Genomic DNA, 14600 nt, shown 5'->3' with positions numbered 1-14600 from the left:
AATCAGCTGCCAGCCGCGCGGGGGAAAAGGCAAGCTTGACTGGAACGAGTTACTTCAGTCGCAGTCAGTGGAAAGATACGATCGGAGACCGCTGGTCATCAACCAACTGCTTCTTCCTTTCCACTTTCTTCATCCTTCAACAACTCTAAACTCCAGGCTGCTCATCTGGTTGCCTGGATCCTCGAGTGCCGTCCAGCGCCTTCCCTTCTTGTTACACCGCAGCTGACCTTCGTATGACGATGAATCCTGTTGTCTGAGCTGAGGCAAAGACGATCCCACGGCGAGCTAATCAACCGCGCTGGCGCCCATAGGCAGCAGCAATAGTGACGACGACCACTGCCAGCCTTTGTCTCCTCCTTATCGCCCCCCGGGTTTCAGACCCTTATCCTACGGCCTAGATTCCTTCCAGTCAAGCTTGATCCCTTTTCTTTCTTTCTGATCGCCTGCAGCCCCCTCCCTTTTCATCTTCCTGGCCGTGTACTACCAACATCACCAGTGTGCTGCTTGGTTATCCATTCGTCGGCTTCATTTCGCCTCTTAACGGTCTGGAAGCGGGACTTTGCTCTTCCGCGACCGTGCTTTATCGCCGAAGATGTTGAAACCTTTCCAGATCAGAGATCTTCATGGATCTCCATCACATACCTCTGCAGCAGAGTCCCTGACGTCTTCCCTGCCCTTGCCAAGTGAACTGGCATCGCCTAGGTCTCGTCGGGGCATCGTGCAGCTGTCTGCTTCCGAGTACGACAATCTAGCATCGAATCATCCCCGGGCACGGCTAACTTACGTTGACGACGATGATGGCGAGCTTATCACAGTATGTCTCATGATCGATCCTTTGTCACTTCAATACTGATGGATGTTCATAGGTTGGATCATCTCTTGAACTCTCTCAACGCCTCGATGAACCCGTTGACCCTGCAACCGACCCTGTCCCGATACCGCAAGCTGCCATCCCTGAACCGATGCACCTTTTCGATATTCGACGGTCAAATTCGATAACTGAATTGTGGAAGAAGTTTGAATTCAAGCAGGAAGTGAAGGCCTCTCAGGATGCGGATAATGTCCAGGCCGGGTCAACATCTGCGGATGTCCCAGCTGCCAGCGCCCCAGCAGAGGTGCAATCAGGGGCGGAGCATGAGCATGTCGAACCTACCAGTAATGATGAGACGGCGCCTCTCTTGGCCGCTTTCGAGGCCGAATTGGCCAAGATCCTGGATGCTTCCAGGGCTGTGAATGATGGCAACCCATCGGAAGGACCTTCAATCTCCGCCCAGGGGGCCACGGGGACCGAATCCTCTAGGCCTCCAAACCCCACCGATGCGTTTACGCATGCGATACAGAATCTGCTCAACGGGGCTGAAATGCTCAGTTCTGGGGTGAGGTCAAGTATCCCCGAGATTGAGCGGCATATGCAGAATGCCCAAAGGGCCCTTCCTGAAAATGTTGGGGCCTCGGTACAAGGTGCTCTCACGGCTCTGGAAGCCCAGATGAGGCAGCTGACCACCTCGATCAATAACTCGACGGTTGCTGGTATACCGACAGGGAATATCCTTCGAGGTGAGCTTCCCACAGCCGCCGACACCGTGGACAGTCTGCGCGCAATGGCATCGGAACTTGGCAATGTAGGACATACCTTGTTCGAGGCGTTCGAGTCGGAGTTTGGGTGCAATCGAACTAGCGGTCAGCCCCAGGCTTCCCCTGAGGAGCATCACGGTGTGCTCCACCCCGACCACGTGGAAACCCCCAGACCGTCTGACGCCGTCCCGGCTAATGATGCAACCCCCGCTTCAAGAGACCAACCGTCTCAAAATCAAGACTTGGGGAGGGACAAGACTGAGCCCAAAGTGAAAGAACGAACGAAAGATTCTGGCTTCGAAGACAGCTCAGATCAACCTTGGGAGGCTAGCAGTTCCGGTCAACCAGGCGGCCGTGGCCAGCCAAACTCACACCCTTTCCAACCTCCTCATCGGGGATATCACGGTGGTTTCTCCCACCGAAACTGTCGTCCTCCCCCACCACCACCTCCGTTTCCGCATTCTCATCCCTATCACCCTCACCCCCCTCATCCTTTCTTCGGCCCACCACCTCACCACTTCCCTCCACCACCCCCAGGTCCACCTGGTCAATGGCCGATACCCGAGGGTTTCAACCATTTAGCCCGGGCACAGACCTTCCCTGCTGGGCCTCCATATACACCTCATTATCCACATATCCCCTCTCCCTCGCATCTAACGCATACCCATGCACACCCACATGCACACCGGCGTCGGCACAGGGGTTGGGGCCCATCCCCATTTCACCAGCATACTCATCACGAAACACGTGGAATACCCAGGAATGATGTAGTGTCGGCTGAACGAGATGGCGCTGCGGCCTCTGAGGCACAGCTCGCCACGGACACATCATTGTTCATCGGAAATGTGGGATTCAATGTCAGTGAGAAGATGATTCGCGACGTTTTCGCCTCTAGGGGATTCTTGGTGGATGTTCATCTGCCCCTGGACGTCGGGACCGACAAGCACGCTGGGTTTGGCTACCTGTCTTTCCCGTCCGTCCCTGCAGCAAAGGCGGCCTTGGAAGCACTGCAGGGCACACATATCGACGGACACGCAATCAATTTGGAATTCAGTGACCAGAGCCCAATTGCGAGGCTGCGTTCTGAGGAATCCCGACTCCAAGCTGAATTGAGCGGACCAGTGCCTGCTGTTAGTGACCATAAATCAAGGCCATCTGAGCTTCAAGGCTCAACAGCCACGCTCGCCGGGTCAGAGAAGGCCTCCTCGAAAGAAAGTGCCGAAGAAAATGGGTCTACATCGCCAAGTGGTAAACGTTCCGTGCCGCTAACCGTAGCGGACCTATGTTCCAACGAGAACCGCAACCTGGGCAACGCAATATCTGCCGCAAACGGCCCGGAAGGGTCGTCCCTGGAGGATTCTGAACGGCTCAATTCACTCTACCCGTCTCTCCAGCCTGAAAGTGTCCTAGGACCGGCACCCCCGGAGCCCAATTCCGCGTTTGACCCTATTCCCGATCTCACCCGTGAGTTGGAGGAATGTCGCTTTCCTCCAGTATCGCAGCGTGAAGCACACTTCCTAGCTGAGCAGAATCCAGAAGCGGAGTCATCTCCTGCACAGGCAAGATCTCAAGGCAAAGCACCCGAGGGTAACACCGAGGGGCAGAGTGCGAGCAGTGATGCTATGCTGCAGGGACTCCCCGGTACGTTCCCGTACGAAGGCCGCGAGGGCTCGTCAGCACAGCCGGAACGATTCTCAGAAAATCGTCAGTTGTATGACATGCCTGACGAGGGAGCTTTCGGGCCTCGCCGTCACGTTCGACGCTCAAAGACCCAGCGGTCACCCCGTTCTTCTTGGGGAGATTCTGGTCTTTCTGGATACTTGGGAAGGGACAGCCCGCGCAGCATGTCCGGCTGGAGACCGGAAGGCCGCCACCGTCACCGCGGAGGACGTCGCAACAGCTTCGAGAGCCCGTTGTCCGAGACCCAAAATGTTCATCCGGATGCGAGACAACGCAGCATTGACGAGTGCGTGTCCACCCTGGTTAGCTTGGGATATGGTGGGGCAAGCGACGGCGGACATCAGAGAATCGCGGTGTATGCTGCGGCTGCGGATGGCAAGGTGGGGGATGCGATTGAGATGATTGAGGAAGAACGAAAGGCCTACGAACAACAGGGAACGACGATGTGATGACAACCTTGCTAGTAATACTTTTGCAACTCGATATGACCTAATTTCGTTGTGTTCTGGCGGGCTGTGAACTGGTGTGCTTCGAGACTGATAGTGCTGGCATGCCGTGCTTATTTCCATATCCCTACTCAAAACATTTCCAGTGTAAATTCTCCGCTGTAGTTGTATGTACTTCTTATTATGCTATACCCCGTTGTGGAGCAAATTACTCGGTATTCCAGCTCCAGTAGGCGCGAGTGCGGAGCGCGCTGAATCATCGATCGGCGGCGCCGTTCTTTGCAGCCGATGCGCACCCGCGTTTCCTGCTCCCAATCCACCTCTTTTTGCTCGTGCGACCTCAACAATCCCAAGAGATGCAGACATGGCGGCGGACATTCGCCACGTCGGTTGCGCGACTGAATCATAGGCCAGCAGCAAGGCCCGCCGGGTCCACGCTTCTCCGCTGCGCGCAGCTCCTCGAGAGTCAGAAGGGATCCAGCTGGGAAGACCAGGAGATCAAGTTGAACGGATTCATCCGCTCGGTTCGCAAGCAGAAGCGCTTTGCCTTTGCCGAGATCTCCGATGGCTCGACGGTCAAGCCTTTGCAAGCGATTTTGAATCCGTCGCAGGCCGCCGAGTACGTTTCCCGCGGAGCGTCTTGCTCAATCCGTCACTCATTATATGACGAGGCATTTGGTTATACTGACATTACTACACGATCGCTAGACTATCCACCGGCACCGCTGTCGAAATATCCGGCCTTTGGAAGGCATGCCCACCGGGCAAGGAGCAAACCCATGAGCTCCAGGCCACCGCCGTCAATATCGTGGGCAAAACTGACCCCGAGGTAGGTTGTTTAGCTACAACAGCAGACCCATGCTAACGCGCCATCACCACTCCAGAGCTACCCAATTCAAAAGAAATACCACAGTCCCGAATTCCTCCGTCAGATCCCCCATCTCCGCGTTCGGACGCCCTTCAACTCCCTCCTCTCGCGGTTCCGATCCGAATGTCTATACCAGCTCGGGAACGTGTTTCGGCATGCTCCAAATGGCGGCTTCGTCCAGGTGCACCCGCCGCTCATTACCTCGTCGGATTGCGAGGGCGCTGGCGAGACCTTCACAGTGATGCCGCGTGAGGCAGTTGGGACAACCCCCGCGGATGGCGAGCACTTCTTCCGGACACCAAAGTACCTCACGGTATCATCGCAACTGCACCTGGAGGCCTACGCCGCCGAACTCGGAAATGTCTGGACGATGTCACCCATGTTCCGGGCCGAGAAGAGCGACACACCGCGCCATCTGAGCGAATTCTACATGTTGGAAGCTGAGGCCAACTTCATGGACAACCTAGACTCCCTCACCGACCTCGTCGAGTACCTCCTCCGCGACCTCACCCGCCGCCTCTACGACACCCCCGTGGGACAGGAGATTCTCAGTGCGAAACGCCCGGGCGAATCCAGTCCGGAAGAATCGGCAGCCCCAGCTGACCTGCGCCAGCGTTGGCAGGATATGATTGACGGACCCAAATGGCGGCGCATGACCTACACCGAGGCCATCGAGTTGCTCCAGGACGCCGTCACCAAGGACTGCGCCTCGTTCGAGTACCCTCCAACGTGGACGGGCGGACTCCAACTCGAACACGAGAAGTATATCGTGGACGTGCTCAACGACGGCCACCCAGTCTTCGTAACCGACTACCCGAAGCCAATCAAGCCCTTCTACATGATCCCGTCCGACGCCTCGGCGACCACCACGCCGGGCGAAACTGTCGCCTGCTTCGACCTCCTCCTGCCGGAGGTCAGCGAAGTGGCGGGCGGCTCTCTGCGCGAGCATCGCCTCCCGGAGCTTATCCAGAACATGCGCGAGCACGGCCTGATCAAGCGCGCATCAGGTGACGAGGGCACAGCCCCCGACGAAGGATCCCTGTACCCTCACCTCCTCCCCGGCGAAGACCTGGGCCATCTCCAATGGTACGCCGACCTTCGACGCTGGGGCACGGCACCCCACGGCGGATTCGGCCTAGGCTTCGATCGATTCCTAGGCTATTTGGCGGGCGTCTCCAGCGTTCGCGACGTTGTCGCTTACCCGAGATATTTCGGTCGGGCAGACTGCTGATGTACACTACACAGTACTAAAATGTATATTACCATTCCTTTCACTTTACTATACAGCCAAACCAAACCTGTCATCCGTGACATGACGACCAAAAATAACCACCATCACGCAATCCACCCTACCCAGCCTCGATATTAGATACAAGGTATCTACAATACAAACACCCCCATGTCTTCCCTAGCTCCCCTTGTCTAGTATTAGACCTAGACCTAGACCCAGCCCAGCCCAAAATCTCACCCCTCGTCCCCACCTCTCACAAACAAACAAAGAACTACTCCGTACCCTCCCTCTCGCCCCGTATCACCCAAGCCTCAGTCAGTCAGTCATGTGGACGATACTCAACAAAAGCACTCAACTCCACGGTCCTCGATCGGGGGTTTGATTGGTTGGGGATGTAATTACGTGCATATACCTTGCACTTCTTTTATTATTATTATAATTATGGTTGTTATTATGGTTGTTATTATGTGTCTGGGGTCGGGGTCGGGGTCAGTGTTAGGGTGCATTGAATTTGTTTGGTGGGGGGAGTGTGGTGTTGGGTATTTGTTTAGCCGTTTGGCTATCTGCTTGTCTATCTCTATCTGTGTTTTGCATATGGGGTGTTTGGTTGGTTGCTTGCTTGCTTGCTTGCTTGGATTTGGGGGTAGTGGGTGTATTTATGTATGTAGATTACTAGTATATAGGTAGGGATAGGAGTGTCTCATGGGGTTTGATTAGGGAATGTATTGAGGTGCTGCTTTGTACTTTGTACTACCTTGCGGAGGAGTGAATGCGGATAGATGGCTAAGGTAGTATATACTATGACTAGGGTAGTACGGAATATTTACATAGTGATGGGACGGTTCGTTTATGCAAACGGTGGTTGTGTTTGCTTGGGGTGTATTAAATGTGGGTAGGAAAGCTTAGGTTTGGTGGATTCTTAGTAGGATTGGTATAGGGTATATGTTATAGGTTATCAGTTATATAAGTATAGGTGCAGTTAGGGGGGGAGAGTTCGGGGATAGAGAGATAGGGGTTGAGGTATAGGTAGGGGGGTTATAGGGGATTGTATTGGGGTACTCCGTCCTGCATCTTCTTTGAACTGGTTCTTCGGGGTATTATTCGCTGTATGCATTCTGTAGAGGGACTATTCATGTTGATGCGGTAATAGCAATGGATCTAGCAATAACCGCTCCATATCCTCTGTTCGCACATGAAGCTGTACATCCACGCCATGCTGCGTCCACGTCGGCGAAGCTTTGCCGGTGGCCTCCGATCGCCGACCGGGCGGCGCCTCTTTAATTAAGACGAGCCCGTCGAGATTGGACAGAATGCCGTCCGCGTAGCGAGCCGTTGGATGCGGACCCAATCCGAAATCCACCTCGTACAGCCCTGCGCGCGCCCACGTTGTGGTCATAACGTGACGACTTCCGAGAAAGCCCTGCCAGATGCGCTGCGGGGACACTTCGTAGGCCAGACGGTGGAGATGGGCCGCCAAGAGAACCGGATCGCGTACTCGGGAGAGAGTCTGGCGGATGCGCTGGGCGATGGGCGGAAGGACGGCGGTTTCCTTGCCGTCCGACTGTGCCGTCGTCGTCACGTCCGCCCCAGTCATCTCCACATTGACCATCACGGCAAGCGACCCCATAAAGGCATCACCCAGCTGAAACGCTGGTCGGCACCCGTACGTCAGGTCGCAGTGGACCGGCCCGGGGTCCTGCTGCATGTTCCGGGCCCGGTTGATGCTCGCCCATATATGGGCCAGCACGGCATCGTGCCGACTGAGTCGGCTGTCTTTGGCGTCCGCGGAGGACGCGTTGCTGGCTTGTTTCCAGATGGCCTCGACCTGATCCTGACTCAGGTGCACGATGTAATGGGACACCGGCGCGTTCGTGTCCCATTCCGACCACGGTATTTGCTTCCCCGCAGGGGGGAGCTCTTGGTTTCGGAATATGCTAGGGATCTGCTTCTTCCTGGGAGAATCAGCTGGCACGTTCCACCAGTCATAGCGATGAAACGGCAAGCTTTCCGTCTGCTGGATGATCGACTCTTCCGGCAAGGCGGCGTTGATATCACCTGCGGCTGCGTTATCCAATCGTTCGGGCTCGAACACGGGGTTCAGGACTGGCGGAGCCTCGCCCTGTGACACCGAACGACTCACGTTCGCCCAGTCCTTGACGAAAGAGATCATTGCGCTCGCGTCCGCGAGAGTATGGGCGATCTTGACCGCCAAGACAAACCCTCCGCAGGCCAGTTCCGTGACCTGGATGGCCATGTTCGGAGGGAGAATGTCGACATCGCTGACGTTGGCCGGGTTCGCTAATGGAGTTGTAGGGACAAACTGTGACAAAGTCACCTCCTCCTGGTTCCAGAGAGGCTGCGCACTCGGGCGCGAGGACGGATGAAGCTCATCGAGGGTCGCAGCGGAACGTGCGGTGACGAATTCAACGCCTGGGTCGGAGCGCGTGCCATAATGGACATACACGCGACCGAAGCGGCGGGCATGAGGTGCCAGCTGATCCTCACCGGTGGCAGGAGGACCGTTTACCGTGTTGATAGCCTTGACTAACCCACACCACTGTGGATAGGCGTCCAGCGTGACCCCGAGGGACTGACGCAGGTGGTTCACTAGATCGAACTGGGTTTTCGGCTCAGGGCGTTCGAAGAGCCAAACCGCGCACGTATCCGAGAAGTTGACCGTAATGGCATCCAGTAAGGATAGGGCTGCGATCCGTTCCGAGCTGGTTTCCTGGTTAGGAAACAGTCTCTCGGCATTCAAGATGGAGGGTTCGGAGGATGACATGGGGGGCTTGAGGTCTTGCAAATGACCGTTCCAGAGCGTAGAAACCGGGCACGGGCGTCAGCCTTTTGGTCGATGGCTGGCCTGATGCACCAGCACGTCCAATGCTATTTGGTACATGCTTCGTGCCGGCCCGTCCATTTGTAGAGCCCACAATACCATGGTTGCGGTAGCTACTGTAGATATGGTGTTAGCCATCATCATGAGTCACACATGATCCATGATGGCGGACACCGTAAGAGGTTAGCCAGCGCCAAAAATCGATGCTCGAGACTCGAGGTGATTTCAGGTTATCAAGGATATCGTGCGTGGTGAGGGAGCACTAGTTCCCATCGTGACACATCAGCAGATCACGCGAGATTTGAGTGATGAGAAGTAGTATCTACTCCGTAGTGTCCAGATCTATAGCCAGAGCCAATGGGCTGCAGACCAGCTATCTTTACGATAGTACTGTGTAGGTAGTAGTAGCGTATGGATGATTGGAAGCACGTGAATGCTGCACAGAGCGGCAGGATCAGCGGTGAGATACTGCCGGTCATCCGGGCGGGCTTTCACGTGCCAATCTTACCATACCGTACGGCCATACCGAGACCGACTCCAAGGGGCCAAAATCCTTGCCCCATCGGATAGATGAAGTTACCTCTCACTTCCTTCCTTGGGAGCAGTTGGATTGGGAGATAACCTGCTGCCTCGGCTGCCGAGCACATATTTGCCCCCCAAGTGGAGATCTATCGGCTTCTCGGGAATCCGTACGGCTTCTTCCCAAATCCCACCCCCCCTCCTCCTCTCGTCGACGATTCGGTTTCTGGAAGGTCACGGCGATGAACCCATCCGGCGTCCAGGGTCGTGGCGGATGATTGGATTCGGGAGCGGCGGATAAGTGAGACCGTCCACCGCGCCAGGTTGCTACCCAGGAATCAGGAACAGAGGGGCCTAACCGACTCCACCCCGAACGGATACTTTATTCCCTCCAAGCTGCGGTCTGGGCGGAGCCTCGCTACGCCGGTTGCCCGAATCGGGTTGGCAGCGATCCACCTCGTTTACAATGAGTGCGCCTTTGCGAGGGAAAGGGACGGTGGGCGGTTTCAGGCGGAAGCTTCATAAGGACATCCGGAGAAGTCATTGGCGCATCGCCTATACCGACACGAGACGGACACTGGACAGTGGGAAAGAGTCGGGGTCTGTTCGAGAACCTAAATTAGGAGAACAACCCGTAAGCGTATGGCATTAGCAGGATGAGACGGCTGACGGGCTGAATCCTGTCGTACCCTTTGACCTCCCTCCTTAGTGATTAGTCCTTAGGTCGACTGCGGAGGAATACCACGCGGGGGGGAAAATGCCAAGTTGCCAACCTTACTGGTGTTAAGCATATTCTCTCGGCCTTTGTCCGGCGCCAACCCAGCAGGCCCTATTCGGAGCATGAGCACGACACCGACTGGGAGTGAAGGCTTTGCCTAGACTGGGACCGTGGATCGCCTACGCGACCCTCGTATCGGCTGGCTGCTCGGCAACTTGACTCAGATGAGGACACCTGTACACTCCGGTCTGCTTGAATTTGATTCTTTTCTTGCACCCCATCTGTTATTACATAATCGGCCCGTTACTTCCGCGGACTTTGCTTTGGCACCGATGGAAAGGGGCAGGGGGAAGACTAAGAGTTGGGTGGCTCAGCAGCTTAGCAGCATAAGACTCATGCCATATCTGATATGACATGGAGGACTCCGTACTCCGCATCAATGCAATATACACTCACATCAGGCTGATTTCAACTCCCAGAGGGGTAATAGGTAAGACGATGAACGCCTGCTGCCCTGCTGAGAGGGGGGGCACTGGCTCGGGGAATACACCACGCTAGGCTAAAGGCTAAGCCTTGGCTATCTGGCAGACGAGGGTCCAGTCGGAAAACTCGTGTTACATGGACGTCTGGCCCAAACGAGTAGTCAGCGGGGATGGCTTGGCTCTGCAGCGCTTTGACGCTTGGGCTGGTCAGGGATAGCGATCCTCGGCTACGGAGGTGTGATACGCTGCCACCGAGGCACGCCAATTAGTCAAATCAGTCATGGAAATGCCCAAAAGAGCAATTCATCTCCATCCGCGTGGCGGATGGAGGGGGGGCGCTGTCCACTAACTAAGCAATAGTCGCCCGACTAGGGCTGCAACGGTGGCGCCCAGACACTGGCTGGTTTATTGAAGTCAGTCAGCACTCCACTTATCTGGAGACTTTGCACTCTTGGAGACTGAAGTTGGGGTCTAGCAGACTAGCAGTGCGACTGTGCTAGGCATTCTTCTCCGTACCTTAACCTAAAGCATCGACTATGATCGATCATTATGCAAAGGAGGGGAAGATCCGTCAGCAATGTCTGTGTCGGGTAAGATCTGCGTGAGCAGAATGGCAGTAGCCAACAATCAACAGTCAACAGTCAACAGTCTTCTTACTCCGTAGTAAATCAGTAGAATGCTACATAGTAAAATCATCAGATCAGACAAATCTCATATCAAAAGAAACAAACCCCCACGCCGCGCCTTACACAGACACAGACACAAACACAACACAACACAAACAGCAACACGAACAAGTATATAAACCAGGAACCCCAGCGCCAGCGCTAACAACAGACACCTTAATTAAATCTCCAAACCCAAACCAGCCCGCCAATGCCAGCCACACCCACCAAACCAGATAACAAAAAAGCAAGACACACCATGAATAATAATAAAGCCTGGATGGCCTAACATAAATCAAGTTCAATTCCTAAAAAGAAAATAAGAAAAAAAAAATGGGCATAAAATAAAAAATAAAACTACCTTAAACCAATTATGCTAGTGGAGATAAGCCCGTGCAACGTTTCACAAGGATTCCCTTCCCCCCTCTTCTTCCAATTGTTTCCCCTCCCCCTTCAATACCATTCAGAATCAAGGGTTGCATTGGAGCATGACGGAAATGAACCAACTCTGCTGCTGTCCTGTCTATCCATACATTGATTCTGGGTGATGAATAAATGAATTGATAGATTAAGAAGCACTAAGTATAGAAAAATCTTGACTCACCAATTCCAGGAAGACCTTGGTTCTGTTTTCGTGTGACGTGAGTCATGCAAGGGAATGATGGAAGAGGTAATAAATATGAAGTAAAAAATAAATAAAGGTCCAGGGGAGAAGGAAACACTAGATTGTAGTTTATGTGTGTGGTGTGTGTGGTGTGGGAGGACAGTGTTGCTTTGTACCATACTTACTACTTTGGTATAGGTATTCTCTCGAGTGTAGGGACAGATGGTAGTTTATGGTTGTGGTTATGATTAGTATTTGCCCGGACACACATCATCCTTGATATTAATTGACGAAAGGGAGCCAGAACCAGAACCAAAGTCAACTTACTGTAGGTAGGTAGCTAAGCTAAGCAGCAAGCAAGCTAAGCTACCAGTAAACTAGGTTCCTCCCCCTCGTTCAGGCTCGACACTCCTCCCCGAACACCACAAACCTTCAACTTCAACCTCAGAAGCTCAGACACAGCACACCCAGATAGTTTACTTTCTAAACCCACGGACGGAGTAACTAAAAACCCACACACCCAACCACCAACCAAACACAACACAACAATAAATAAGCGCAGACTGAATTTCCAGACCATCGACCTCAACACTCTCCAGTCTCTAGAGTCCAGACGAAGATCAAATAAACTAGTCTTTTAGAACCACCCCCCCCCCGCCATTCCTCCTCTCAGTTGTGTAACAAGCCCCGATTGGCCACCATCTAAGATTGTGTAAAAACAACCTTTTGCGTCGAATTTAAAGTATGAGGTGTGACTGTGACCGTGACGCCCCCTCCCCTCCCTCCTTCAGACGCCGTCGCGCCGAGAACCATGGTTGGTACGTACCTGCACAAAAACAAGGTTTGGGGTCGTGTCTGGTGTAGGTAAATGATTAGCGATTCGTGAATCACACGGGTATTATCCCTCGTCTGGGAGGCGGATGAAAAGCTTGATTGATGGGTGTTACAACGGTTTCTATACCTCCTACTATATGGATGATGGAATATGTCTGTGGTGGTATGATTGGATTCTTGGTTCGTTGGGTTTGGATTGATGGTTGGATTAGTTACTACTACGGTACTATGGTAGTTGCTTTCGCCACTATTATCATTACCCGGAGGGGAGTTTAGATTGGGGGAGGAGGGGAAGTGGTCCACTGGTACGAAGGGACTCGCTCTTTAGGAATGTGAACAAGACAGAATAAAATTATGGATAAATTAAAAACTGAATCCCGAGGAGAATAAAGCAAATTGTGATATGGATCTACCTCTGACATCATTGTTCAACATCAATGTAGACCTGTTCGCTGCGAAGCATCACATCAAGGGAATAATGTACACGCCGATCTATTCAGGCTGTATGTGGTGTGGTGGCTCCAGCCTTGCATACATACATCCATACCTACCTGGGACATGGGGGGCAGTAGCAGCAGCAGCAGCGGCAAAACAAGGCGATGCAGTGATATGTAGGTGCTATAGAATGTATTATTGTTCGCCATACGCGCCAGAGTGGTATGCGCGACGTCCGGAATCAAATCGAGTCGATAGTGACACACACTACGACTTAGTTTTGAGTCCCACAACATGAACATAGATCCGTTAATTTACTTCGGTAGGAGGTAGGTAGTACTGAACACAACTCGTCGAGCTACAACTGTACCGTTTGAATACTACCGGTTTGCTCTACCTGTTTGGCAAGCATTGTACTCCGTACAGGAACACATAACTGTTGAGTTTCAATCATCATACCCATAGGTATTGAGATACTACGGTGCCTGGCACCATTAATCTAAATCAAATTAACCCACCCTCCAAGACCATCCGGTTTATCTCCTATTTGCTCTCATGTGAGACATCAGCTGCAACCCAACCCAGCCCTGTAAGTTAAACTAGTATAGCTTGGTTTGGTCTCAGCACTCAGCAGTCAGCACAACTCTCCTGACCCCTCCCCCCTCCTAAACGAATTAATTTACGCATCGTAGAGTGGGCCAGCCAAGGAGGGCCAAGAAAACCGGCCAGGATTCGACCGACTTTGTTGGCGATACGCTTATCCTGAGCGCTAGTCCGTCGTACGGCGCGGCGCTATAGCTCCAGTAGTTAGTTACTTTAGTGAGTAGTTGCGACATACGGAGTACATTACAGCCTATCTAGTATCTCCAGTTACCCAAGAAGTGGGTGGGTGAAACTTTCTTTCTGCGATCGATTCAGTAGTACATAGTAGTAGGTTTTATTTTTTTTATCCTATGCCTAGCTGACTGGATCTAATAAGAGGGATTTATTTGATATTAATAATCTGGTAGCCTAGTCGGCTGGTGTCGGATCGTGGATTATTTAGTGTGGTGTTCTTGATCATGAGTCCGTTAGTTAGGCTTTGGCGCCAAGGTGCATCGCCTGAATTAATAGTAAAGTAAGCTGAAGCTGGAGGAGGCTGTGCATGAAGCCATCATGTTACTGTCAACAACTAGATACGAAGTAGACAACAAGTTTTAATTAATTCAGGTGAAGCAACGAACAAAGCTCGATCCTGGTGAATTGCGCCCGCAACTTTATCGAGTCTGATCAATGTTACTGGACAATAAGCTCCGGGGCTCGCGAATTTCCCGGCCAGCAGCGAGGGGCGACGTCGCTGATTGGAGTGTGATAAGTCGCGGCAGATCCCCTCTGTCTGGTCTTACGTGGCCGATTGGTGTGCATCTGACTGATCCTAGACTCGGTTCATGGCTTGCCTCAATCTGCTGCTGAAGTTATTACGGAGTACGCTTAAGCTAGACTTTAGAGTCCACTTCGTACTCCGTATGATAATCATGATGATCAGGATAAAGACCTGCCTATTAGAGTAACGTGTACGGAGGACTTCGTACGGACTACGGAGTAAAGGCAGGCCCACTATCATACTTATCACAGCATGTCATGCGAACCGTCGCCCCGGATAAGATTTGTCAAGCTTTTCCCTGGCAAGTCCGTCGGGTTTGGTTCAGCGGATAAATTCTCAGC

At 53.1% G+C, this 14600-nt stretch overlaps 3 protein-coding genes across 3 annotated transcripts; 2 read left to right on the top strand and 1 right to left on the bottom strand.

Moving 5' to 3' along the window:
• Positions 1-415: 415 nt before the first annotated feature.
• Positions 416-3768, top strand: BO80DRAFT_118310 (RNA recognition motif domain-containing protein). Its single transcript, XM_025713469.1, has 2 exons — positions 416-814; positions 867-3768. Exons 1-2 carry the CDS (start codon positions 593-595, stop codon positions 3702-3704), a joined length of 3060 nt encoding a protein of 1019 aa, XP_025574194.1. The 5' UTR covers positions 416-592; the 3' UTR covers positions 3705-3768.
• Positions 3769-4010: 242 nt separating this feature from the next.
• Positions 4011-5928, top strand: BO80DRAFT_426242 (asparagine--tRNA ligase SLM5). The gene is made up of 3 exons (XM_025719712.1): positions 4011-4320; positions 4410-4530; positions 4586-5928. The coding sequence occupies exons 1-3, from the start codon at positions 4058-4060 to the stop codon at positions 5798-5800; spliced, it is 1599 nt and encodes a 532-aa protein (XP_025574193.1). The 5' UTR covers positions 4011-4057; the 3' UTR covers positions 5801-5928.
• Positions 5929-6711: 783 nt separating this feature from the next.
• On the bottom strand, positions 6712-8755 carry BO80DRAFT_118293 (transferase family protein). Its single transcript, XM_025713468.1, has one exon. It carries the CDS (start codon positions 8580-8582, stop codon positions 6927-6929), a length of 1656 nt encoding a protein of 551 aa, XP_025574192.1. The 5' UTR covers positions 8583-8755; the 3' UTR covers positions 6712-6926.
• Between the last annotated feature and the right edge of the window lie 5845 nt (positions 8756-14600).

The sequence above is a fragment of the Aspergillus ibericus genome (genome assembly GCF_003184845.1).
Source record: "Aspergillus ibericus CBS 121593 unplaced genomic scaffold BO80scaffold_26, whole genome shotgun sequence".
Classification (NCBI taxonomy): domain Eukaryota; kingdom Fungi; phylum Ascomycota; class Eurotiomycetes; order Eurotiales; family Aspergillaceae; genus Aspergillus; species Aspergillus ibericus.
The sequence above is the reverse complement of the archived record's forward strand: the minus strand, read 5'-3'. Positions and strand labels throughout refer to the sequence as shown.

Excerpts from the sequence above, each read along its gene's own strand:
- BO80DRAFT_118293 (XM_025713468.1), bottom strand. The coding sequence starts at position 8,582 with ATGTCATCCTCCGAACCCTCCATCTTGAATGCCGAGAGACTGTTTCCT.
- BO80DRAFT_426242 (XM_025719712.1), top strand. The coding sequence starts at position 4,058 with ATGCAGACATGGCGGCGGACATTCGCCACGTCGGTTGCGCGACTGAAT. Across the intron at positions 4,321-4,409 it reads AATCCGTCGCAGGCCGCCGA|ACTATCCACCGGCACCGCTG; the intron begins GTACGTTTCCCG and ends CACGATCGCTAG. Across the intron at positions 4,531-4,585 it reads TGGGCAAAACTGACCCCGAG|AGCTACCCAATTCAAAAGAA; the intron begins GTAGGTTGTTTA and ends TCACCACTCCAG.
- BO80DRAFT_118310 (XM_025713469.1), top strand. The coding sequence starts at position 593 with ATGTTGAAACCTTTCCAGATCAGAGATCTTCATGGATCTCCATCACAT. Across the intron at positions 815-866 it reads ATGATGGCGAGCTTATCACA|GTTGGATCATCTCTTGAACT; the intron begins GTATGTCTCATG and ends GGATGTTCATAG.